Source organism: Lynx canadensis, chromosome C1 (assembly GCF_007474595.2).
Source record: "Lynx canadensis isolate LIC74 chromosome C1, mLynCan4.pri.v2, whole genome shotgun sequence".
Taxonomy (NCBI): domain Eukaryota; kingdom Metazoa; phylum Chordata; class Mammalia; order Carnivora; family Felidae; genus Lynx; species Lynx canadensis.
Genome location: NC_044310.1, coordinates 7,166,338 through 7,191,234, shown reverse-complemented (window position 1 = coordinate 7,191,234; position 24,897 = coordinate 7,166,338). Strand labels below are relative to the sequence as shown.

General features: G+C 40.3%; 1 protein-coding gene across 10 annotated transcripts in view; it reads right to left on the bottom strand.

Moving 5' to 3' along the window:
* The window catches only part of KIF1B (kinesin family member 1B), a 147,052-nt gene that overhangs the window by 76,521 nt on the left and 45,634 nt on the right, over positions 1-24,897 (bottom strand). For 3 of the 10 annotated variants that reach the window (XM_030327929.1, XM_030327936.1, XM_030327930.1), the window contains exons 6-15: positions 20,756-20,934; positions 20,080-20,191; positions 17,400-17,477; positions 16,658-16,723; positions 15,901-15,918; positions 12,054-12,129; positions 11,252-11,330; positions 9,752-9,894; positions 8,277-8,318; positions 5,309-5,520 (exon numbers count right to left, since the gene is read on the bottom strand). In XM_030327929.1, the coding sequence (XP_030183789.1) occupies positions 5,309-5,520; positions 8,277-8,318; positions 9,752-9,894; positions 11,252-11,330; positions 12,054-12,129; positions 15,901-15,918; positions 16,658-16,723; positions 17,400-17,477; positions 20,080-20,191; positions 20,756-20,934 (1,005 nt within the window). The remainder of the gene's footprint in view (positions 1-5,308; positions 5,521-8,276; positions 8,319-9,751; positions 9,895-11,251; positions 11,331-12,053; positions 12,130-15,900; positions 15,919-16,657; positions 16,724-17,399; positions 17,478-20,079; positions 20,192-20,755; positions 20,935-24,897) is intronic. The other 7 variants (XM_030327939.1, XM_030327934.1, XM_030327938.1 and 4 more) reach the window with 4 other exon arrangements.

The following is a 24,897-nucleotide window of genomic DNA, read 5'->3' as shown; positions in this document are numbered from 1 at the left end:
AGCAGGAGAAATCTAGTCACGGAGACGAAATCCGAAAGTCAAAGGGTGAGGATGAGGAGACTAGCGATGATGGGATGACAGCTCTGAGGACAGCAGTGGTTATGACTAGGGACGAAAACCCTGCACAGTTTGCAAAATATTTCACTGTCTGATTCACTTAATAGGCTATTGTAAGAAGCCGCTGGGATCTGAAAACATAATTCTCTACACAGAAAGAAACAGTGAACACGTAATACGATCAACCCTAAGACACCTGCGATTTCGTTTTCTGGAATGACACACGAGAGCACGTAAAAAAAGCCACGAGTGAAAATTCCAGGCAGCAGGGGCGGGGCGGGGGAGGGGGCGCAAAAGCAGAGGAGTACAAGCGTCAGGAGAAACAAACGGGACAGCATGACAACGATGATGACGGTGAAGGACGGCAACAGCTAGTGAAGAGGGACAAAGAGCAAAACCGGTAACCGAGTTAGAAAAGTCAGAAACCACATGGGCACCAGTACGGTCCACACAAAGGGGGCCACTGACAAGGTACTCGTTTGGGAAGGGTCACTCACAACCTGGGGGATGTGAGAGCAAGTCTGCAGCGGGAGCGGGGAGGGTGGAGCCAAAGAGACAACACCACTCAAGCTGGCCACATTAGCCCTGTGAACAGACCCCACGGCTACCTGAACGGCATCGCTGCACATGCCTCCCAGGACTGACTTCGCATGCAGTGCACCTGCCACTCCCAAGTTCAGGGAGGAGCCCATATGCCGTGCCAGAGGGCCAGCAACCAAAACACCCATACAATTTTGGCAAGGAGTGAGATGGCCAGGACAGGAAGCGTACCAGGAACCAAGTGGCCAGCAAGCACCACAGAAGTTCTTCACACAACAGTTCTAGCAGAGTAGCATTAAGTGCTTTTGCATATACTGTGAAAGGGCAAATACAAGACAAGCGGGCACCATATCCTCTGTGACAGTAAGGCTGATTAAAGACGGCTGGGGAGAAACCTTGACAGTCTCGAAATGGTAACTCTGAAAACAAAGGATAAGCACAAGAGGTTGCCCAAACCGGAGCATCTAGACTGGTGCTCATTATGCAGAGTGTGGCCCACAAGCCACTGATGTTGGATACGGAATACAAACTGACCCAGGAGCTACTTAAATTTTTTCTTCCCCCCGGGTTGGTTATTTTCAGGAGCAGACTGTGTCTGATAAGAGGTTTATCTGGCTATATGAAAGCTATTCCATTCGGGGGCAACTGTAAACTCAGCCCATCTAGCAAAATCGCTGTGGAGGGACCCTCTTGTCTTTTGCTGCCAATTCTAATGCGAACTCTCTAATTCTACTTTCCACCTGGAGGGTAAATCAGGACACAATCTCTTTATAAGGAGAAGATTTAATGAGTTAGCTGAGGATGATACTAGTTTTATTTTTCATTACAGCTTCAAGTTGCAATTTTTATGTTGTCTCAGAAGCTATTTTTTAAAAATCTGAAGAAAGCTCAGAGAAAATGATATTGAGCAAAACTTCAGTGCTAGAAAAAGCCATTTATTCCAGAACCATTCTAGAAAGAAAGAGACTGGGGGCCAGAGAACCTACGGACTAACCTGAGGACACACTACTTCCTGAGCCACTAAACCCTAGGGCTGAGATTCCTGACTCTTGACATTCTTTCTTCAATTAAGGCAGAATCAATGGGATTTCAAGAAAATATTTGACAAAACAGCTCGCCATCAATTAAGAAAGAGTGAAGGACATTCTTTCTTGAAGCCTGAATAGCAAACTGAGCATAAATAAAACTGAGCTGCCAACAGGAGACAACTGCGGTCTCTGAGTTGTCAACCTGCTCTGCAGGCAGGACTGGCACACCGGTGCCCAGTGCTGCCCATAACCCTAGGAGCCCAACTCCAGATTACGCTGAAACTGGGATTCATGCTTCAAAAATAAGGAGTCGAGACAATCTTTAAGGGTCCTTCCTTCGTGCACGTAGTACCCAAACACAAAAAATTCCAAAGAGCGATGACATCAGCAACCTTTTTTTTTTAAGCTCCAAGGAACATTGGGTTCAGGCGCCATTCAACTTTGGCCTCACATTCTGCAGGTCTAACTATCTGTATAACGCTGGTTAGTAATTGTGTTCACACAGCTAAACACGATTTAATTTCTTTGTCATGATTCGGTTAAAGTGGCAGAAAAATCCACAGAACAAGTCAGAAATATTTCCATGAAAAAAAAAACGACAGTTAAATTGTGATATTTAAAAGGTTAAATGCTTACTACATGGAACATTCCTTGAAGCCATCGGATAGCCAAGGTTTTACTGTACTGAACACAGCATATGCTCCATAAAGTAAGTTCCAAGTGTGGGGCCCTCGGGCCGCCTACCCCAGCATCTGCCCTTGCATGCTTCTGTAATGGATATTTGTGGATATTTATAATCCAAGCCTCGGCAATGGCACTCCTAGTACTGACTTTGACGCCAGACTAATAAACACCAGAGCCACCACATGGTAGCTATGGTTACATATTTAAAACCTTACTGAATAAGAATCCAAATCAGGGGTATGTTCATTCCAACTCAGTTTGAGTTGTGATTAAAAACTGAGAGCAATTACATTTCACTCTCTTTTGCCAGAGACGTTTGTGGAGGGATCAAAATCTTTATTGATGGGGTTAACACGGGTCTCTTCCATACGGAAAGAAGCTATTCAAAAAAAAAGAAACAGTAGCAACACATTGTGCAAAAGTCTTCTACCAACTGATCACATTTTTCAAGTCAAAAATACAGAGAAGCAAAGGAAAAGAAAGTGTTAGGAAAATGAATCAACCTCCTCTCCTTTATTACTGTTTTCCATTACAGTATTTTTGTTCTGCAGTATCATGTCTAAGGAACACAGTTCCTAAACATTCAATAACGAAATGGTCCCAAAATGAGAACTTCTCAAGCATCTCTATTGTATAACCACTGCTTTGCACTGTGCACGCAAGATGTTCTCCGCCTGAGTCATTAAAATGCAGGTCTGCTGGGACGGAATTCTCACCATTCACAAAACAGGAGCAGAGCTAAGGCGCTGAGGCCCCAAGAGACTGCAGGGCTGCATTAAACACTCAAGATCCAACGCAAAACCATTAAGAAGCAATTTTCTAAAGCTAGGGAAAATGGAAGATCGCACTTATTTTGGCTTAAAGGAAAATTAAAACGGAAAAATTTCTTTTCTGATGAAAGTAATAACAATTTTGCTTTGGTTTTGGTGGGAAGTAGAAAGATTGGGGGGAGGGTTCCCTGAATAATGGCAGTGTTATTCCCAAGAAACTATTTGGAAGACATGGAGTGACCTAATTCCTAAAGAGTCTGGTTAATGCCTTGACTCCTAACATCCAATGATATTTTTCAGTTGGTCCCACCTGGCAGTTAGGACAATTTTTTTCTTTTAAGCCAAGATGCAAGTTAACAGAAAGTATAATCTCATTTGTACACCAAGGCTTTAACAGGCATACGGTGAGATTCAAAATCCTCAAAGACAAAGAACATTTCATATTAAATAGTAAGTGGGAGATCTCACCTCCCTCCCATGGAACCCCTGCACCCCCCCCCACCCCTGGCCTGAACAGAAAGAACCCCACACAGCAACTCTGTCACTGATGTCTATTCATGAAAAAAACACACACAGGAAGCGTTCTTGCACGGACTCCGCTGATGTCTCTATTAAAATTTCAAAGGCAATTTTAAAATAGCAGAAATCACCCTTCAAGTTACAGCAATTGATGAAAAGATCTCTCACCCTTTTCCCTTTGCTAGGTATTTCAGGACTTCATCCACTTTCTGCTAACATGCTCTGAAGTAAGAGACAAGATCAACACTCTGGTTTCCGAAGCACCTAAGCTTGGAAGTGAGTAAAATGCCAAGGGAAAAGGCAGACTAAGAAACAGTAGCCTATTCTTCGTATAAAATCTTTTTCTGGGGGCGCCTGGGTGGCTCAGTCAATTAAGCATCTGACTCTTGATTTTGGCTCAAGTCATGATTTCCTCGTTTGTGAGATCAAGCCCTATGTTGGGCTCTGTGCTGAGGGCATGAAGCCTACTTGGGATTCTCTCTTTCCCCGCCCTCTCTCCCTCTCTCAATAAACAAATAAACATTAAAAAAAAAATAATAAGATCTTTTTTGGCCTCACCTGAAAATGAAAATGAAAACATCTGCCATCTTCAACTTATCAAGCTTCCTCCCCTTTTAGCGGTGAAAAGGCTCAGCAAACCTTTCCCATCATTAATTTATCAAAGTGTGTCACTGTCCCCAACAGTCCTTGAACAAGCAGCAGTTGTGGACAATACCGAGTGCAAAGAGCCTGTTGGCTGCAAACATAACTGCAACTTCCCAGCTCCCTGAAAAACTTTCTCTGCCCTCCTTGTTCCTCCCCCGACACCTCCATCCCCGCCCCCCCCCCCATACTTGGGAATACAAAGTCCCAAAGGCGTGGTGGATCAAACGATCACCCTGGAGGTAATGGGCAGGTAAAGAAAAAGCATTTGTGATGCTGTCACAGTGACCTGATAGATGGCACGGTCTGTTCTCACTGCAGTCACTGAGGGGCAGGAAGGACCCGGGAGCCAGGAGTCAGCAGGCACCACTACTGCTCACTTTTATACTCATGGAGAAAGACAAGAAAGTACCCAACAGAGCCAACCACAGCCTGGGGAAGCAAAGCTGGGCGCCATTGCAGGTGGACCTGTGAGCACACAATGCAGGTGCACAGCATGGCGCTGAGGCCCATGACCCCACGAGCACCAGCCCAGGAGGCGGGCAGCCCTTCCACAGCCGTATGAGTAGGGCCCAAGACTTCCTATGAACTTCCAGAAGTTATCATTTCACATGTTCTGAATAAACCTGGTACAGCTACTCACATGTCCAAACTTTTGACTGCGTACTTTACTAACATACACACGGCTCTATACAGAATTCAATCTTCAAATGAAACCAAGTGCTTCTAACAAATTAGTTTCCCACTAAATTTCTAACTAAACAATTTCCCTATGGCTTATAAACTACCTCAGAATTAAAGGACATATCTACTTATCAGTTACTTGCATGGCCAACCTCTGCTCTCCCCATGCATCTCTCTCATCTCTGTCTGGCCATGTCAGACTCAAGCATTCTGGTGAAAAGCAACTGATGATATCATGAAGCAGCAAATTCCATTTTCAGGACACCTCTAGGGGTTAGAAAGTTCTTCCATATCCTCAACAAAAATCTCAGTGGTTTTTAAGTCCTAACTCTGCCTTATGGAACTATACAGAACACCTTTCATTCAGTCTGAGGTATTACTTACCTTTAGGCGTTCAATGGCTTCCTCTCCTCCAGGTGTAGACATGATCCTCTCCTGAATACTGGTCACAGATGTTAAGCCCACCTGACTACTGAGTGAGCAGGAAGATGGAGATGAAGTAAGAGACCCCATGGACGCTGTGGAAAAATTGCCAGGGCGTTGATTCTCAGAGGCTAGCAAGTACCTATGCTTATTGTTCTGAAAATCTTTCAGATCTGGGAGACAGAAAGAAGGGAAGGCAGAAAAAGTGGAGAGGGGGGAAAGGAGCAGAGGGAAAAAAAAGACAGGAAGGAACACCAGCGTAAGAAAGGAGAGCATTAAAGCGCCAAGACAGACACGTTATGATACAAAGACAAGTTATAATTGTTCTAGATGGCAGTTCTAAAACATGTCTGTCTTTAATACTGGTATCGTAGAGGTGAAGAACCACTTCTGAATTTAGAAACTAAGAAACTCCAGTGTGGGTTAATATTGTATTTGGTAGAGGGTAACCAGAGCCTCAAAGGATAATGTTCAGGCACCCTCTGTAAATAAAACATGCTACATTCCTTCTATTCCTTCTACGGCTCCGAATCTACAATGTTTTAAATTTACACTACTCTTAAATCTCAGTAATTTATCATGGTAAAGGAAAAAAAAGATGATCACATATTTATCAATAATATTAACCTGGCCCAGTATTTTATGGCATTCAGCAAAAATTCCCAAGAAGATGCTACAGTTAAAACAAAAATCTGAGCACTCCGTAGTATCCTTCGTATAGCAGCATTTCAACATGCTAAAAAGGGCCTTTAAAATATGCTTTTAAAAAGGAGAGGTAACTGCAGAAATCACAAGAATTTTGTGTAAGTTCTGATTAAGAACTCAGGGCCAATTGCCTCAACAGGGAAGAACAATCAGCAAATTGATGAAGTTGGTATGCTTTTCATTCATCTATTAGATCAAGCAAATCAAGGCTGATTATTTGCTAACTATTGCAAAGTACAGCTCTTACTTTGCCTAACAGGACTACCAGGAGTCACTGGTAGGCCGAGTTGCCAGTATGAAATGCAAGTTTCAGGGACATACTTTCACTTACTAAAAAGTCTTTAACAGAACTCTAAGTTTTGTTTTTAAATTTAGTTTTGATAAAAAGAGCCACAAACAACAAAATTAATTTGCTCTACGTACTTTCATTCATTTGTCATCCTTGTCGCAGACACCAGAGAAAACCCATGGGTACTGATGGGTTTCTATTTTAAAATTAGCTCATATTTAAATTTGAGAAAGTCGGCATTACTTAAAACTTGTATCAAAACTAAGTTAAGTTTTCCTTAAATGATATGAGTCAAAGAGTCAGAAAGCAGTATTATTTGCTCTCTCTGGGTCTACTCATCTCTATTTAATCAAAGCCAGTTCTTGAAACCCCTTAAAACCAGTGGTTGCTTCAAGACAGTTTGAAAACCACCATCTGCAAATAGAGAACATAGGAAAACAAGCAAGTTTTAAAAGGGGGATGGGAACTGGAGCAAAAAATCAGCCATCAGGTGACGGCGGCAAGGTCGGAAAGAATAGGATGGATGGAGTTTAGAAGGTCCAATGGACACATGCAAGCCCTAAAAGACATTAAGAGTAGTAGACCGAAATGGAAATTCGTAAGTAGTCAGGGCTGCTTTCCTGCAGGGATACAAAATTAAAACTTAGTCATGCATAGCTTTTTGGGAGATGCCACACTGCTCAGAAAAGAGTGACGCAACAAGCTGATAGCAGCACCACCTGGGGCACAAAAGCAGGAGCGAGATGGCGTCTTTCTCACATCAGTATCGGTCAGCTTCGGAAATCTCAGACAGAGCTGTTCTGGTCCAAGAGCCACTGGGTATTGGAGTCTTACTGTGTCCGCAAGGCCTAGCCTCATCACAGCAGCCAGGGCTGCGTTTGCTTTCTCCTGTGTGTGTCCTCCTAGTCAAGCCCTATTATATGCCTCATTAAATGAACAAGCAAATCAATTAAAATCTAAACTTAACCAAGAAGTCAAGATTCTTCATTTCTTCTAAGATAAAGATCCCCTCATGGAAAGGGTAAGAAACCACGTCCTCACCAACTTAATGATATACATGGAGAGGACAATGAGGTGTCTAGGTATTATGATCCTTCATAAAATATCCTCATTTCAAGCACACATTTTAAATTTAATTTGTAATTCCAGAAAAGGAAAACAAAAAAGTTTTCCTAATCACCATGTAAGCTGAGGCCCAAGATATGGAGGAAACTAACTTAGCATAAGCACAGGTGAGTGCTAACCCAACATTCACAGAGCTACTCAGTCATGGATCGTTTGGCCAACCGCAAGCAGTTGTTTTTAATTATACGTACACTACGTTTCAGAGTTATATAGCTAATTTAAAAGGATCTTTCTATTAATCAGACCCTGAACGAGCTCAAGAGGCCAAAAAGGCGTACTAATGATTAAAAGCTGGAGCTGAGTTACGCTATCCAATCCAATCACACAGAAACCATGAGATCTCAGTAGCAAATTAACCACCTCAGGTAAGCGGTGTCCTCATGGGTAAAAGTGGGCATAACGGGACTTTTTCCAGAATCAGTGACAGGATTAAATGAGATAATACATTCAAGGTCCCTAGAATGGGGCCCAGCACTTTATAAACACTCAGGATATGTGAGTTGCTGGTGTCACCACCATCATCCGCTATGACTTTGGATTCAGTTTAATCACAGAAGTGGAAAAACTGAAGAGTAGAAGTAGGAAGAGATTCTCAAGCCTATTAACTATTTAATCCACAAACTGAAATTCAGCAGTGTGTTTGCCAAATGGAGAAGGGCTAAACCAGGATCATTTCTGAACCTATAATATGCTCTGTCTGGGATTTCCCTGTTAGGATTGCTGGCATGCAAAGCTCATTTTAAGGCTGATCCAGCAGAGGCAGATTAGCAAATCAGAGTACTGGAAATAACCAATACATGAAATACACACATTTGCCTCCACTTCCAGAGTAATCATCGATCAATGGATCAACTGAAGGTAAGCAGGAGGGAAAATACAAGAAGGGTCAAAGTTCAGGTTCAGCAGTGACACAGAGAGGGAACAGAGCAGCATTTGGCATTTGGGAAGGTGAAAAAATTAACACTCGGAATATATGATCACTTTGCACACTGTATTCACTCAAACTCAGGTGCTAATCAGTAAGAAGAACTAAACTCAGAGGCTTTTAACATCTTACTAGAATTCCAAACAATAGAATATTAATTTTTTACTTAAAAACTAAAAACATGCTTTATCAAATAAACCCATATAATATTCTACCCAAATCATCCAGTTAACTCAACTTCTGATTAGACATTAGTCAGGCAGAATACTGAGGTTAAAAAAATATATATTTTTCTTGAGTTTATTTATTTTGGGAGAGCAAGTGAGTGTGAGTGGGGAGGGGCAGAGAGAGAAGGAGAATCCCAAGCAGGCTCCGCACTGTCAGCGTGGAGCCCAACGTGGGGCCTGATCTCACAAACCACGAGATCATGACCTGAGCCTAAATCGAGTCGGATACTTAACCGATGGAGTCACCCAGGTGCCCCCCAAAAAGACTTATTTTAAGACAATACTGTGAAATAATATTCTCTGGAAGTCTCATTCTTAAACTTGATAGGAAATGGATAATTTCCCCTTTGTGTGTTCATAGGGAGCAAGGTGGGGAGTGTTCCTCAGTCATTTTGCAGGAAGGGAAAGATACCACTCAAAGGTAAATCTTATCTGAAAGGGGACTGAAATAGTGTGTTTGTTACACATATATTATTGCTACTACATTAATCCAGAGAAACACAAAATACAAAAACAAAAATTTCAAGTAACATTTTTATGAAGTGATTAATTTCTCAGTAAGAATAAGCTCATTCCAAATAAACTTCACTGCTGATCTAAAATGAAAACCTAATAAAAATACAAGCAATGAGGGGTGCCTGGGTGTCTTAGTTAAGTATCCGACTCTTGATTTCAGCTCAGGTCATGATCTCACAGTTCATGAGATCGAGCCCTGCGTTGGGCTCTGTGCTGACAGTGTAGAACCTGCTTGGGATTCTCTCTCTCCCTCTCTCTGCCCCTCCCCGTCTCGTGCACGTGCACACTTTCTCTCTCTCTCTTAAGATAAATAAACTTAAAAGTATATATTTAAAAAAATATAAGCAGTGACATATTTACATTTTAAAAACTAATTTAAGGACTTCAATAAAAACTTTAAAAACTTTCACGACTGGATAGCCTGGTACATACTACATAAAGAAATTCTGAGATCGTTTTCATTGGATTTTTTTAAAACTTAAGAAAAAGCAAAAACAAAAAAAAAAAACACCTTTTTTTCCTACTATCTAACTTCATAAGCTCTTTTAATCTAAGTTTAAATCTAAGAACCCTGAAGAGGGAAAGATTAGAGTTTGCGTTGACCTTAATTCACTTACTATCAATAATATCTCCCAGTCCCTGAGCACGAAGAAGGTCCTTCAGCCGCGTCACCTCCTCCTTCAATTCACGAACCAGTTTGGCATTGGGGTCCTCGTTGATAACAGCATTGCATTTAATTTGCTTTGCACGATCTGCATATCTATATCAAAAAAAGGAACATTCATTTTTGCCATTCCTCAGATACTCTACTTCTCATAAATAACATATCATTATTTCTATCTCTAAATCAAACAGCTTGAGTGTTTACACATTTTATAAGCCTTAATAATAACACATGCATAGGATGTTTTACAGTATCTTATAAAGATGAAGAAAAAGGCTCAGATGAATTTAATGCTTTACCCAAAATCATAAAAGAAATAAATACCAGAAGAGGACTCAAAACGAATCTGTCAGACTATATAGTGTTCTTTCCATTATATTAAAAGTGTCTTCAACGGAAGAAGAGTAGAAAGCTCCAGATTAAAGTAATAAAATCTACTGCACATACAGATATACAGCTGATGCTAGGACAACATGGGTCAGAACTGTGCAGGTCGACCTACAATCTGATTTTTTCTTTTCTTTTTTTTTTTTTTTTTTTTAGAGAAAATTTTTTTTTAATTTTTTTTTAACGTTTATTTATTTTTGAGACAGAGAGAGACAGAGCATGAACAGGGGAGGGTCAGAGAGAGAGGGAGACACAGAATCTGAAACAGGCTCCAGGCTCTGAGCAGTCAACACAGAGCCCGACGCGAGGCTCGAACTCACGGACCGCAAGATCGTGACCTGAGCCGAAGTTGGACGCTTAACCGACTGAGCCACCCAGGCGCCCCTGATTTTTTCTGATAAATACAGTCCAGTACTGTATATGTATTTTCTCTCATGATTTTCTTAATAACATTTTCTTTCCTACAACTAACTTTATTGTAAGAATACAGTATAAAATACATGTAACATAAAAATATGAGTTAATCAACTATTTGTGTTAAGGCTTCTGGTCAAGAGTATGCTATTAGTAGTCGAGTTTTGGGGGAGTCAAGTTATATGCAGATTTTTGACTGTGCAGAGGGAAGGCACCCATGACCACTGAGCTGTTCAAGGGCCACTCGTGTCCTATTAGTGAACATTCTGTAATTTTTTTTAACACGACACATACAATTGCATTACTTGTTAAGACTTGAGCATCTCTATAATGACAAACACCACAAGAAGGGGACACTTCTTTTTACAGGGATGAAAATGGTAAGAAACTTTCACTATTATCTAAAAGTTATTCACATCTCATTTGAGCAATTTTAGTATCTTTCCTATATAAAAGTTCCTGTCTTTGCCATTAACAAGTAAATTCTATTACAATAGAAGTCTCCCCCAACACATGTTTTCCCTGTTATGAGAGGGCTGGATCATTACTTACACAAAAAATTACCCATATATCATAAGAAAATCCATGGCATAACAAAATGATTTATGGTGGCACAGTGTTCTATTTTGCTACCGAGATCATATTGGAGTACCTCAAAGTGCTCAAAGTTTCATCATAGTTGATATCTGCTGGGCTCAGAGCAGCAACCATTGCAGTCCGAGAATTACCACCTAAGAAGATGAATCATGGTTATCTCAAATCATATTCACTTTAGAAAGAAGAACTTTATTAAATGTGTCAATTTAGACAGCACAATCTCAGATCCTAAGATTTAACCAAGAGTCGACAAATGTCTCAAGTTCCTATGCCAGGCACTGTTATACTCTTAATCTTGGTGTTTGAATCTACTGTGACCAGTTTCCCTCTCCCGCTCCAGCTAAGACCTCAGCCGCTCCACCAAAGTGCTGTTAGTGAGTGAAAAGTCACAGTGACGTGGACAGTCCAACAGGCTATTCTCAGCCTCTTCCATCCATCACCAACATTTGACACAACTGATCATTCCCTTCTTTCCATCAGGAAGGAGGCTAACAGAACAGAGAATAAAGAGCAATGACCTGAAGGTCCAAAAACATCAGCAAAAAGGTAATAAGGAGTTTTCAAAGAGGTCTGAAGAAGGAGCAAAAGTTTGAAGTAGGTGTGGTTAGGAAGACAACCACACCACAGTTCATGTTCCAAGGTCAACAAGATAGGGGAGAAAACTCTGATTTAAAGGTGAGCAAATCCAACCAGCTTAATTCAAGAGCAAAAAGGAAAAGAAGGAGGGAGGAGTCAGGTTAGTAACATGGGTATCTAGAGATTATTCTTTTCCAAAACAAATATACAAGACAATTAACCACAAAAGATAATCAGTAAATAGCTTTAAAAAGATAACCACACACTAGTGTTCAACGTACCTAGATTTTCCCGAAGGAGCCAAGTAAGTACAGAATCCCTGTAGGGAATAAAATCAGTTTTCTTTTTCTTCTTACTCTATTAAACAGAAAGAAATGGTCTTAGCATTGCTAGGGAGGAAAAATTCACATGGAAGGCAAACCAGTCTAAAATTCCCAAGCAAAGTACCATAGAACCCCATCACTGCTGAAATTTAACACTCATGGCTTCAATTTTTCACCATACCCAAAGTTCATGCAATGAAGTAATTTTTTCTTTAATATTTTATTTTGAAAAATTTACAACATACACAAGTTTAGAGAGTAGTATAATGAGCTACCGTGTATCGATCATCCACCTTATCAGTATTTCGCCAATCCCTCAAACACTTAATGCTTTATCTTCCTGAACCATTTTGGAATGAACTGCAGATACCATGCCCTTTCATCCCTAAATACTTAAGCAGATAAGGCCATTCTCTTACACAGTCACAGTCCAATGACCAAATTTAGGAAATTTAACATCCATACAATACCATTATCTAATATACTGTCCATATCATATCTTTCATAGCTGCTAGTGTTTTAAAGCAAATCCAACATTTCACCTATAAATATTTCAGGTATGTATCTCCAACAGAGAAGTACTTTTTTTAAGAAAAGGTAACTAGAGGGGCGCCTGGGTGGCTCAGTCGGTTGAGCATCCAACTGGCTCAAGTCATGATCTCACGCTTTGTGAGTTCAAGCCCCACGTCAGTCTCTGTCCTGACAGCTCAGAGCCTGGAGCCTGCTTCAGATTCTGTATCTCCCTCTCTCTCTGCTCCTCCCCTACTCACACACTGTCTCTCTCTCAAAAATAAAAAAAGATTAAAAAAATGTTTTAAAAATAAAAAAGGTGAGGTGCCTGGGTGGCTCAGTCGGTTAAGCGTCCGACTTTGGCTCAGGTGATCTCACGGTTTGTGAGTTCGAGCCCCGCGTCAGGCTCTGTGCTGACAGCTCAGAGCCTGAAGCCTGCTTCAGACTGGGCGTCTCCCTCTCTCTCTGTCCCTCCCTTGCTCATGCTCTGTCTCTCTCTGTCTCAAAAATAAATAAAACATTAAAAAAAATTTTTTTTAATCAAAATCAAAAAGGTAACTATAAAAACCATTATCACACATTAACAAAATTAATAGTAACTCCTCAACATCACTGATATCTAATCCTCAAGCAATTATTTTTTACTTTTGCAGAAGGGCAAATATGAATCCTAGGCATTCCAGGTTGGATGTGTAGGAGCAAGTCATTTAGTTAATGAATTTATTTGGCCAAACACCAATTCAACAAGTGGACTGTTCCATCTCTAATAACTTTTATAAAGTAATGGACATTTGGTTTCTTTGGAAGGAAATTACGCCCCCCAAAAATCCAACTGACAGAGTTAGGACTCAAAGTGAAAAGGTCTAAGACAGTGATGTGATCTTGACTCTGAAGACTTACAAAGACTGCAAGATGAATGTTCTGTATATACGTATCAAGCATTTACTTATACTGCTGTGACCTTTCTCACTATCACAGGATAGAGCAAAAGCCACCAACACAAAGCCAGTGCTAAAATGAGAAAATTATATCCTTGAAAGTAAAAATTAACGTGAACACTTGGCAGACAGACAATAGTTACTGCAGCATCCTCCTAGCTGACGACTATGTAAGGACAATTTAAGAAGCCACTAAGGGGAAGCCAGTGTTCACTGAAAAACACCTCCCCCTATTCCTGGTACAATCTGAGGTTAAACTAAGGATGATCTAGTTTTTAAAGTGTATCTATTCATTTTTGAGAGAGAGAGAGAGAGAGAGAGAGAGAGAGAGAGACACACACAGAGTGCGAGTGGGGGAGGGGCAGAGAGGGAGGCACAGAATCTGAAGCAGGTTCCAGGCTTCAAGCTGTCAGCACAGAGCCCGTCGCAGGGCTAGAACTCACAAGCCGCGAGATCGTGACCGGAGCCGAAGTCAGACACTTCACCGACTGAGCCACCCAGGTGCCCCAAGGATGCTCTAGTTCTTGCAAAGGCACGGGCATTCAGAAAAGGAGTACTAAGTAGCTGACCTCTAGTCTGTTAAGGAGGAAAGGGAATTGGCAAGTAGCACTTTAATTCCATCTCTTATAGCACAGACCTCTAGGGAGAATTAACCCGTCAGGCATTCATAGTTTAGTGGGACTGTCATCCCACCACAAAATTCTGGAGGCCTGCGACCTCAGTCTATTTTCGCTAGCCCCACACCACACCTAACCACTCCGCTTTGCCTGACGTTGGTTCGTACTGAAAATGCTGCAAGATTTCAAGTACGTCAGTTATAAGGACTCCAAACAGTACTATAAAAATAAGCAGTATCTCTTTGCCAAAAATGTTCTATTTTCATTTCGGTCAATTAGACTAAATTAAGAAGGAGTAGCTAAATAAAGAAGCATAAGGAGAACTTCCATCTTTTCCATTTGAAAATACCTCAGAATTTTAGCCACTTCTTTTCTAGTTGCTGTCTTACAAATTAATCTCATCTGTTCTCACAAAGAAGTTCCTCAGTAATTACCTAAAAGGGTTTATGTTTATTTATATCAGTAACCTTTCTAAAAAGAAAAACTATCAAGTATGGGTGATAATAATCCTGTTTCTCTCCCCAGTGGAAGTAACAGTACATTTTAATTCACCCTAAATGATGCTTGTTACAGACAAACTAAAACTTACTTCTGATCTGTTAGTAATGGCATAGATGCCAAGTACTAAACTGGGTTTTGACAAAATCATTCTAAAAAATTCATTTGCAAATTAATTGTGGCACAGAGAAGCGAGAGAAATATGCAGATAAATACTTCGTAAACTTTTCCTTTGGTTGATATGAATGTTAACAATGAGCAAACGGACAGGCCAAGTTGGAAAAGCCACTAAATTCTAACAGCTTTCATGGTTCTGGGACCCAGACTAGATATCTGAAGAGTATCTACACATGCATCATATCAAATAACAGATTTTTAAATTTAAGGCAGCTTTTTACAACAAGCAGAAAGAAACAGAAAAAAAAAAAAAAAGCATTACTTGTTATGAAGTGATTTTTGTGTAAGTAGAAAATAAACAAACCCATATGCTTAAAACATAGAATGAAATATTTCATGGCAGATACTGCCTGCTATCTCCAATGTTACTCATGTGATTCAGAACAAACTGTTAAGTGCTCCATTATTTATACAAAATAGTACTGAGAAATTTTAGAGTATTTGTATAGGAATATAAGGAAAAGTCTATTGTATTTCGATTAAAAGGATGCAAAGAGTATGTTTTCTAGATACAATTATAGTGTTTAACTTGATTCTACAGCCTTCACTTTATATATAACCAAAGAGTAGAAAAAATTTTTCTAACAATTTAAATAATCCATGACTTCTCATGATAGGAAATAAGATTACACAAAGAAATCTAAGGAACATGTCCTAATAACTTCACAAAGGTAGCTATGTTTCAGAATGGTACCTGTAAAAAATATTTTTATTGCCCTTTCAAGAGGTTTATAGGTGACTTCTTCAAATGACAGTCCTACAGATCACTAGGAAAAGCATCATAAGATAACACAATGTAGACACTTCCTCAATTCCTTTCTTGTTCCTTTATTCTGAATTCCTTGTCCAAAGCACAGCATGTTCCCCAAATGAATTGTGGTGTGAAGTCTTATGATTCATGGTCACTCTAAACAGCAACTCTGAATTCCAGAGTCAGAAAGTGAGTAACAAAAAGGTTTTTTTCAAGGTTCCATTCCGTCTTATGTCTCCATACATCCTGCTGAGGATTTAAAATCATCACAATTGATTCTACAGCTAGTTCATTTCTAGCAAATCCCACCATACCTTGCTGGTGCAGTTATCCTACAGACGAAGCATTTAAAAGAAAGAATGAAAACACAGGATAAGCCTTCAAACAGAAAGTACTTTAAAGTCATAAATTGAGTATGACTTTTCAGAAACAAGCAAGAAAGCAGCGGATTCTTTTTACGGATTCAAATGACGTACTAAACTAGAGTACACAGTGACTAACTGGTACTTCCTCGGCTTTTAACCTAAAACATGAAGCCCCTTATACAAACTGTTTCAGATTTAGTGTCCTACTGTTTAAGAATAGGAAAGAGTAACACAACTTTTAAAAATGTATTATTGGCCCCCAAATCAATAGCATTCACCAAGGCAAATGCTCAAAATACTCCAAGAGGTACTACATCCTACTTAGAAAAGACTTTATAGGAAAAGGGTATGCAAACAAACAAACAAACCCACAAAACAAACAAACAAACAAACAAAAACCTTAGTTTCGATGAGAGACTGAAGTAAGGCTCAAAAAAAGTAGTCAGACCTTAGGTCTTTGTAAAGAACCAGTTTCAGCCTAGCCTTTACAGACGTATTTACTTTCATTCTCGTTAATCTCTTTTACTCTCAGTAGAAAGTTAAAATGTACTATGCCTAGTATCTTATCTGAAAAGTTCTAAAAGGAGGAAGGCAAGATTACGTAAAAGGGCCAAAAAAGGTCAGTCTTTATAAACACATAAAATATCATCAAGTACCTTTGCTGAACAGACAAATTTTCCCATACAATCGGGTATGTAATACTCACCACCTCTGCCAAGGCTGAAATGACTTTGCCCAGAGTTGTAAGAGACTTATTAATATTTGCTCCTTCCTGAAATCAATACCAAACGTGAAGAATTATGATGCAGAATTTCTACGACTGCCACATCATATATAATACATAAGACACAATTAGGTCTTAATGCTAGCATTGTGTATTTATGACCACAAGTTCTAAAAACCTCTTGTAATCCTCTCCACTTAATGCCACGTCAGGACCACATGCCTAACTCACAGGCCTACGTAGCTGCGGGATATCCTGCCCCAAAAGCTTACAGATGCAGCCGTCTTCCCCCAACTCACCAACATGCAATTTCCGCTCTTGCTAATGAAGCATCTCTCTGGAGAGGCCCATGTTTGTTCTCACACTTGGATCTTCTGTGTCCCTGTCCTATTAGTGTGGCTTACATCTAGTTTGTTCCTCAAAACACACTCCAGCTCTCACCTTGACCATCAAGTCCTCCTTAACTATTACATTATGTAACTTATCTTTCATTGGATTACAGATCAGACATCAGCAAAAGGTTTTGAGGGCCATGCGGTCTCTTTCACAACTTTTCAACCTTACCATTGTAGACAACACATAAACAAAGAGACGCAGCTGTGCCCCCATAAAATTTCATTTACAAAAACGGACAGTGGGCCAAATGTGACCTACTGGTCATAGTTTGCTAACCTATGTTATAGAACATTTATTGACTGGTACAATTGTTTGGTAAAATAAATACCTTTAATCGAGTCCCTTTGGCACCAGTGGAATCAGCTCGTTCACTTCCTGCTAGATCCACCAAGCTGATTTTACTGACCTGGTAAAGAACAAGACATTGGGGCAATTCAGAAGAAATAAGCAAGGTAGAACCAGAAAACATTAAGAGGCAGGAAATTAAAAATGAGGCATGAAGACTACAAATATTAGGGCTTTTTTACAGATGGCCCAAGACACAGAGCATGCACAAAAGTTCGCAGCAATTATCTTGGTTCAAAACAAGTAATTTTAGGATACACGTATTTTACAATGGCATGGCATAAAAATATATAAAACCCGTTAATCCATTAAACGGCATATTAAATATGAAGCCTCCGGCAACTAGAACTCTCACACACTGCTGGTGGGATGTAAAATGATATAATCACTTTGGAAGACAGTTTAGCATAAGACTCAACCATCCCACTCCTAGGTATTTACCAAGAGAAACAAAAGCAAATATCTACACGAAGGCTTGTACGCACATGGTTACAGCATCTTCATTCAAACAATCAAAAACTAGACACAATTTCAATGCCCACCAACAGATGAGTTAATGCACAAACTGTGACACGCACATGGTTACAGCATCTTCATTCAAACAATCAAAAACTAGACACAATTTCAATGCCCACCAACAGATGAGTTAATGCACAAACTGTGACAGATCTTTATAACAGAATACTAGCCAGCAATGAAAAGGAGTGAACTACTGATGTAACAACAACACAAATGAATTTCAAAATTATGCTGAGTGAAAGAAGCGAGGCCAGAGAACAGTACATACTATAAAACTCCACTTATATAAAATTCTGGAAACTGTCAGTTAATCTGTCGTGACAAAAGGCAGATCAGAATTGCCCGAGTATCAGGGCGGAAGGAGTGGTACAGTAAGATTATAAAGCAGCATGAGGCAACTTTCCAGGGTAAAAGAAGTGGTTACTTGGATTATGACACTGGTTTTACAGGTGCATATACAGCAATCCAATTTTACTCTTTAAATAGGTGTGGTTCATTGTACTTCAACAATACCTCAGTAAAGTTGTAAAAAAAAAACAAAAACAAAACATTCAGGAAAGTTAGACAAAAGTATCCAAAATGGATGATCAAAGAAGCTTTGGTTATGTTAACATCATTATTTTTGTAGATGTGACATCATGGAAAAACTACTTTCACACTGGATGTACTAAATCGCATTAATACTATAACTAGCTAAGCCGTGTCAAGTTATTTGACCACCTATGTGAAGACCATGTTTTCTAAAATAATTTTCAGCTAAAAACAGACAAGTCACCAAGTAAAAAGTGATTCTAGTTTTTAGTGATACCAATTAGCATAAAGTACTCAGTTAATAAGGCAAAGGATCTTTTTTTGTTGCCAGTATAATAAAATGTCACTTCAGCGGCACCTGGCTGGCTCAGTCAATTAAGTGTCTGACTTCAGTTTAGGTCATTATCCCTTGATTCGTGGGTTCGAGCCCCGTATTGGGCTCTGTGCTGACAGCTCAGAGCCTGGAGCCTGCTTCGGATTCTGTGTCTCCCTCTCTTTCTGCTTCTCCCCACTAGTGCATGCGCATGCTCGCTCTCTCTCTCTCTCAAAAATAAACATTAAGGGGCGCCTGAGTGGCTCAGTCGGTTAAGTGTCCGATGTCAGCTCAGGTCATGATCTTGCAGTCCTGTGAGTTCGAGCCCCGTGTCAGGCTCTGTGCTGACAGCTCAGAGCCTGGAGTCTGCCTCAGATTCTGTGTCTCCCTCTCTCTCTCTCTCTCTGCCCCTCCCCAGCTTGCACTCTGTCTCTCCCTCAAAAATAAACACTAGAAAACATATATAAAAAAATGTCTTTTTAAATCTAACTTCAGGTTTAAAAAGCCAGCCACATGCTACTTAGGTATGTAGGCAGAGAAGAATTTAACATAAATCTACTACTAACAATAATAACAATAAAATCCACATTTATTGAGTGAATACACCGGGCTCTGATCCAGGCTCTATGTGCACTAACCTGTGCCAATATGTAATCATCTTAACAAACCTATGAGGTTTGGGAAACTAAGGTACAAAGAGGTTAAGTAACTTGCCCAAGGTAACAGTGCTGCAAAGTAGTAGAGGCAGGATCTAAGGCAAGCCGTTTAATTCCAGAGTCTACTCTATTGAACGGTGTAGAAAACAAGACATTAACAAGCAAGGTATTTGAAAAACCTCAGGAATGCTGTGCAGTTATTTATTTTCCAAGGAAAAACACACCTTGTCTGCTTAACTGTTTGCTTAAATATTTAATCCCACACCACATTATCAGAGCTCAAAAAGAAAAAAAAAATACACATACCAAACAAGCTAATAAAGTAATAAAGAGGTTCTAGTCAAGAAAAAAGGGAAGGATTTTCTCCCCACAGAACTGCTGAACTCTCTTGCACAAAGTAGTTTTTGAGACCCAAAGTCTTGAATTGTTTTTTCTTAACCCTACTTTCTATCTTGCGATTTCATTCAAAACCCATGCTCAAAATTGGTTCAGAGTAGGAATAGAAATGACAAGTAGAAGATATAAAATATTCTCCGTTGAGTAAAACAGCAACTTTCTGCCCTCCATAAGATGCAGAGGGTAGCAAGGACTCCTGAAGTTTCCCGTCCTACACAACTCAAGCCTAGACACTGAAGTTGTCCTACCTTCTCAGTGGAAAGGTTGGTCTCAGTATCATGTTTCTTCTGGGTGAAAACAATGGTAAACACAGCATGGGAACGGCTACTTGTTTCATTCATGTTGGTAGCTGCCACTGTCCTAAATAAACATAATGGTGACACATGACAGTAGAATTCTTAGATGAAAGTTAAAACGGACAGCAGGCTCCACATCATAAGCACAAACAGCAACAGCTTTAAACCTCTTCACAGATCGTGAGATTGTCACTTACACAAACTGTTCTCAATGCACCTTATTTGTGAGCCTATCAACCCACCCCCAACTCCAAAGGTACCACATCAGAATCATTTCTCATACTTCAGTTGTCCCTTTAGGAACCACCAAGGCATTTGTTTTTATTCTTTATTCCACAATCGATCACTACCATAGGCACATGATAGCCAACATTTTACCACGACTTCATCAAAATCGAGATACTAAAATTTAATCAAAGTTCTGATGCACTCCAGCACCGCACTGTTTTGGTGAGAAGAAAGATGCCCAATACGCTGAAGCCCTCACTTCTTTCTCCAGCACGGCCAAAGGATCAGAGGATCCACAATTAAAGCAACTTTCATGGCTATGTGATCTCAAACCCTTAACTGGGAGCAAAGGACCCGAAAATGTACCAAACCCTCAGTCATGAGTCTATTTCTACCATACCTGGCTTTGTTCCCAGCATCCATGAGGTCAGCAATGTCTGTGTAGGAAGTGACTGCCAGCTTGGACAGATCCTCCACATATGGGCCAAGAAGCGGATGTTCACGCACACGCAAATGACCCTTGTTTTTTGGATTCAGCAGGTCTCGTACTCTTTCACAGTAAATTTCCATGTAGCTCACCTAGAAACAAACTATTAATTTGAACTGGAGGACTTGGAAAAAGAAATTCTATACATTAAAAAAACGTTTTAGGGGCGCCTGGGTGGCACAGTCGGTTAAGCGTCCGACTTCAGCCAGGTCACGATCTCGCGGTCCGTGAGTTCGAGCCCCGCGTCGGGCTCTGGGCTGATGGCTCGGAGCCTGGAGCCTGTTTCCGATTCTGTGTCTCCCTCTCTCTCTGCCCCTCCCCCGTTCATGCTCTGTCTCTCTCTGTCCCAAAAATAAATAAACGTTGAAAAAAAAAAATTAAAAAAAAAAAAACAAAAAAACGTTTTATAGGGGCGCCTGGGTGTCTCAGTCAGTTGACCATCTGACTCTTGGTTTTGGCTCAGGTCATGATCTCACGGTTCGTGGTTTCTAGCCCCGCGTCAGGCTCCGTGCTGGCAGCATGGAGCCTGCTTGGGATTCTCTCTCTCCCTCTTTCTCTGCCCCTCCCCTGACTTAAAATGTTTCTACTTTTATTTAAAAAAAAATTTTTTTTTAATGTTTATCTATTTTTGAGAGAGGGAGAGACAGAGCATGAGCAGCAGAGGGGCAGAGAGAGAGGGAGACACAGAATCCGAAGCAGGCTCAAGGCTCTGAGCTGTCAGAACAGAGCCCAACGTGGAGCTCCAACTCACAGGCCATGAGATCATGACCTGAGCCGAAGTCAGATGCTCAACCGACTGAGCCACCCAGGCGCCCCTAAAATGTTTTTTAAATGTTGTATAACATTGATTAAAAGGTCTACAATTAGGGGCATCTGGCTGACTCAGTTAGTAGAGTGCGTGACTCTTGATCTCGTGTCATGAGTTCAAGTCCCATGTTGGGTATAGAGATTACTTAAAAAAAAAAAAAGTCGTGCGATGAGAGATCAGCAATCTTTACAAAGAAAAATACTGTAGGTCCAGTCCCTTTGATTCTACTAATGGTATGCACAGACATCACTAACTTAGAACCAGCCTTCCCACAGTCTCAGGAAAGAAAAGGAGGTAAACATTATCTCAGCAGTCAGTAGCTGCTACTTGTCTAAAGCAGAAAAAAAATATTATTTTTAGTAACAACTTACCAGTAACTAATACACTTTTTAAAATGTATCCTGTTGTCAATAATTGAGGATTACAGTGAGGTTATTCTAAAAGCTTGGAAATAAAAACTCTATTAGTGTTAAAACCAAGAAACAATATTCCAGAGCAGGGAAGACCAAAAGAGACCAGCAACTCTACTACTGTAAGACTGACCACACGGTGACTGATTACGGACAAGCAATCCACCTACCACAAGGAGTGAGGACGGGTCAGCATAGAGCCTGGCTGCATGGCAGGACCTGCCCAAGACTCACGAGGGAAGAGGAAGCGTCAGCTAACACACTGCTGGAACTCTTGTCGTACCAGCGGGACCGTTCTCATCCTGGAGGTGGACGTAGCAGACTAGCCTTTCTCCACCTGAGGCAACTCAACGTAGGAGTCGTCTAGTCAACTCCTCCCTCTCGAATTCCACGGTCACTAAAGAACCTAAAGGGTTCCAACAGAAGCGTGTCCACAAGAAGATAATACGCCAGTCTTGCTAATGTGGGTGTTCTGGTCTAAGTAAGAGTTTTTCCTCATGGGAAAGTAACAAACAAAAATGGTGGTTTTGTAACACAAGCTAAATGAGCTTCATTCAAGAGTCTGGCTTTAAAGGATGCCTCTGCTCCTGATCTCTATATAAGATCAGACTTGTAAACAAATAATGTAGGCTCTGGACTGGGGTAAATTCACCACAGTAAGTAAGCCTCACTACAATCTTCCCGAGGAATGAGAAGCTTGTGCAGCACTAAGCTACTCAAGCATACCATCAAACTTCAACATTTTTCAACTTTAAATATTCTATAGGCACATTTTCAGAGAATCTGAAATAGAAGCTTATCTCCATTTCTATTGCTTTTCTCTTTCATTCCATCTCAGAGCTGACTGTATATTTATACGATAATCTAGAATCAATTTTTTAAATATTGAGAACCCTCGAAGTAACTGATCCACTCTGACAGTAAAACAACAGGACGACAAACACTCCTTCTTTTTTTTTTTTTTTTAATTTTTTTTTTCAACGTTTATTTATTTTTGGGACAGAGAGACAGAGCATGAACGGGGGAGGGGCAGAGAGACAGGGAGACACAGAACCGGAAACAGGCTCCAGGCTCCGAGCCGTCAGCCCAGAGCCCGACGCGGGGCTCGAACTCACAGACCGCGAGATCGCGAGATCCCGCGAGATCGCGAGATCCCGCAAGATCGCGAGATCCCGCAAGATCGCGAGATCGTGACCTGGCTGAAGTCGGACGCTTAACCGACTGCGCCACCCAGGCGCCCCCAAACACTCCTTCTTAAAAGCAGCTCATCTTAGAAAGTGAAATGGTAATCATTCTCGTGTACTTAAACTTGTCCATACACTCCAGAATCCCAGGTAGCTATTATATCTTCTTAGAAAACTTGTCTCTTTCCACACAGGTATGGGACTAAGAGGACCCAAGTAACCGAAGTGAAAGCTGTCATGCTCCGTTACTTACTCTCTAATATGCAAATCCACCTAAAGTCATCACTATTTCTTTTCTCTTTGAGCTAACCATTACAGACCCCACTTGGCAAATTCAATTCACTGAGGAGCATTATCTTCCAGGCGCTTTCTAAGGCACTTGGCAAATATCAGTAAATGAAACAGACAAGAATTCCTGTCCCGGTGAACTTATGACTCTAAATGAAAATAAACAAAAGGCAGATAAATAGAGAGACAGGATTATAAGTAGGTTAGAATATGATGAGTATTATGAGGGGAAGAAACAACCAGGGCAAGAGAGATCAGGAGTGCAGGGGTGGAGGGCAAGCTGCAGTGCTAAACAAGGTGGTCAAAGTAAGCTTTGTTGAGAGGATAAGATTTGAAAAAAGACCCGAAGGAGTTACAACGCTTAGACAAAAAGATATCCAAGAGAAGAAAATTTCAGGCTAAAAAAAAGAAAAAAAAAAGTAAAAAGCCCTGAGGTAGGAAAGTTCCTGTGTATTCCAGAAACAGCAAAAAAAAAAAAAAAAAAAAAAAAAAGCCAGTGTGGCCAGAGCAGAGCAAATACAAGAGAGAAAGGAGAAGAGGCAGAGGTCCCACAAACATAAGGAACCAGAGTATCAACTAGGGATCTACACCACACCCCAAGTAAGCCTGTGAACTCCAATACGAAAGGAAATGGCATCTTCTTTTATTATCTATCTATAAGCTCAAAAAAGTCTGTCACATTCTGTCACACCCTCTATCCTTTGAATAATGTAAACTATGTGATTATTTTAGTAAGAATAAAAATCTACTGAATTTTCATTTGTCATACATTTAGTATTCAAAAAAATAACAGTTATAGGATGAGACAAGCTATTTAGAGAATTCATTTTTACAAAAAATTTTTTCAGAGCAGCACATTCCCCTTTTGGCATAGGATATTCACAAAGCAGAATTCTTTAAAACTTATAAATTAATGCAACGCTGTAAAGAAGAAACCCAAGCCAGCTAAGTGGGTCAACTAGGAATTGTGTAAGTCCTATAGAAAATCACAACACACAGATAAAAGAAAGTAGTTTGCTTAAAAACGGCTTCATGTCTCAGAACAGGCTCATGTTAATGGAAGACTTTAATCATTTGTTTCTATGAAACTGAGTACCAAAAATGGGGGTAACGAGAGCTTCATAAAGCACGTATAAATGAGTGGAAATGTTCATCAAATAAATTAATGTATAGAATGCAATTCTATAGACCTGTTCTTCAAAGAGCTGGAGTATTCACTGGATGGAGAGTAACTTTCTAAGCTTATAAGCAATTATGAAGAAGGGAGGGGCGAAGAGATCTGATTATAAATATTTTAAAAACCAATGCCTATCAGAAATCATTATTGATAATATTAAAGGGGGAAAGAATTCACACAAATGAATA